The 1968-nt window shown below is 42.6% G+C and overlaps 1 protein-coding gene across 1 annotated transcript; it reads right to left on the reverse strand.

Annotated features, from left to right (window-relative positions):
• Positions 1 to 212: 212 nt before the first annotated feature.
• LOC101138601 (eukaryotic translation initiation factor 3 subunit I-like) lies at positions 213 to 1193 on the reverse strand. Its single transcript, XM_019030600.3, has one exon. The coding sequence runs from the start codon at positions 1024 to 1026 to the stop codon at positions 610 to 612; it is 417 nt and encodes a 138-aa protein (XP_018886145.1). The 5' UTR covers positions 1027 to 1193; the 3' UTR covers positions 213 to 609.
• Positions 1194 to 1968: the final 775 nt, after the last annotated feature.

The following is a 1968-nucleotide window of genomic DNA, read 5'->3' on the forward strand; positions in this document are numbered from 1 at the left end:
GTCAGGGGCTGGGAGGCAAGGGGACGGGTAGCATTAGAAGAAATACCTAATGTGGATGATTGGTTGATGGGTGCAGCAAACCACCATGGCACATGTATACCTATGTAACAAACCTGCACGTTCTGCCCATGTATCCCAGAACTTAAATATAATAAAAAAGAAAAAGAAAAAAATAAGAATTCATAAAAGGTAGAGGTTGAAAAAAAAAATTCAAAGTACTGTGTATTAAAGTAGTAGATTATGGATGTAACCATCCTCACTGCCACTGCCACTGCTGTAGCTCTTGCCATCAGGATGGAAGGCAACACTGTTGATAGGTCCAAAGTGCCCCTTGACTCTTCTGAACTCTTCTTCAAAGGCCAAATGGAGGAACCCGGACTCAAACTTGCCAATCCTAGTGAAGGTTGTGGTTACATCCATGGCTTCCTGACCACCGCCCAGCACAATATGGTCACAGTTGGGGGAGAGGGTAGCTGAGCTGATGGGGCTTTCTGTTCAGAAAGTCTTCTGATGTTGAAGAGTTGTAGAGTCAAAAAGCTTGGCTGTGCTGTCTTTGGATGCAGTGACAAAGACGATCATGTCCCTGGATAACTGGATGTCATTAATCTGCTAGGAGTGCTCCTTAATATTCACCAACACCTCTCCAGGCTTGGCACTATACTGGTTGAGCTTTCCACTCTCATGGCCTGCAATGATGCACTCCCCACAGGAGCCCCAAATGGCACTAGTGATTTTAGAGTCATTGCAAGGGATCTTCAGGTAGCACTCATTGCTGTCAATCTGGCTCAGATCCTGCAGGTCAAAGAAGCTCACAAAGCACTGATAGCTTTTATGCTTCTCCATGGAGAACGTGATGATATTGCCCCCAAAGTCAAAACTGCAGATCCACACAGTTGAATTGGTCTTGAGTAGGGCCAGCTGTTTCCCTGTTTCACAGGCCCAAAGATGGTTGTCAGTTGAATGGGTGAGGACATGCTTGGTGTCCCAGTCAGCGTTCACATACCACACAGCTCTGGTATGGCCCATGTAGATGCCCAGCCTCTCACCATTCACAGGGTATCATGCATTAATGATAGGTTCCTTGGCCACGGTGAAGAGGAGGTCTCCTTCACAGTTATACTTCACCTGCCTAATGACCTGCTCATGGCCCTACAGTAGGACCAGCTTCATCCCAGCAGTGATGCAAGGTAAGCTGCAACTGATTCTGTGTTTTATATGTCTGATTTAACAAAGAGTATGTATGCAAGCAGAGGAGATTGAGTAGGCACCATCTGTGTGCTCTCCCATTCTTGTCATTCCATTTGCACATAGCATTGCTCCATGAGCACGGAAATCTGGTGGATCAAGGAAGCATGGGAATTCATTGAGACTCAGAGTGAGTACAAGTGTGTTGCACTTATGACTAGGTAATGTGGTCTCGAAGGCTACATTTTCCAGTTGAATCAAAACTTGCTTTAAACACAGAAGAAGGCAGTTACATTCTAAGAAAAACAATGTCCAGGGAGCCCTTTTATCTCCCGCCTTACTCTTGTTACTTGCCTGCATTCATCAACCACTTATGCTGAAAATGATGATGCAGAAGAAAAGAGAGCAATCTGTGTTCCTTTCCTTTAGACATTCCTGACTCATAGTAACCTGAAGGTAGAAAATGTTGGTAGAACGTGTGCATATCAACAAGTAAAATTAAAATTGTTGGGTTTTATGGAGCATCTCCATTTCTGAAAAGAATGAGGTATATATACAATGATGAGTTAGAAAATATGAATTATGCCATTTTGGCAATTGCTCATATGAATTAAATGTTCTCATATTTGCCTTTAAAACTAGCATTGCACAATATTAAGGTGAACAGCAAAATATATGGTAATAATATAAAGTTTGTTTTTTTTTAACTTTAGGGTAATAAATAGCAAATAAAAAATGCCATGACAAATCCCAGGGTAAAGGGTACCTTTCACCATGATGAAG

This window comes from Gorilla gorilla, chromosome 6 (genome assembly GCF_029281585.2).
Source record: "Gorilla gorilla gorilla isolate KB3781 chromosome 6, NHGRI_mGorGor1-v2.1_pri, whole genome shotgun sequence".
Classification (NCBI taxonomy): Eukaryota; Metazoa; Chordata; class Mammalia; order Primates; family Hominidae; genus Gorilla; species Gorilla gorilla.

Excerpts from the sequence above, each read along its gene's own strand:
- LOC101138601 (XM_019030600.3), bottom strand. The coding sequence starts at position 1,026 with ATGGGCCATACCAGAGCTGTGTGGTATGTGAACGCTGACTGGGACACC.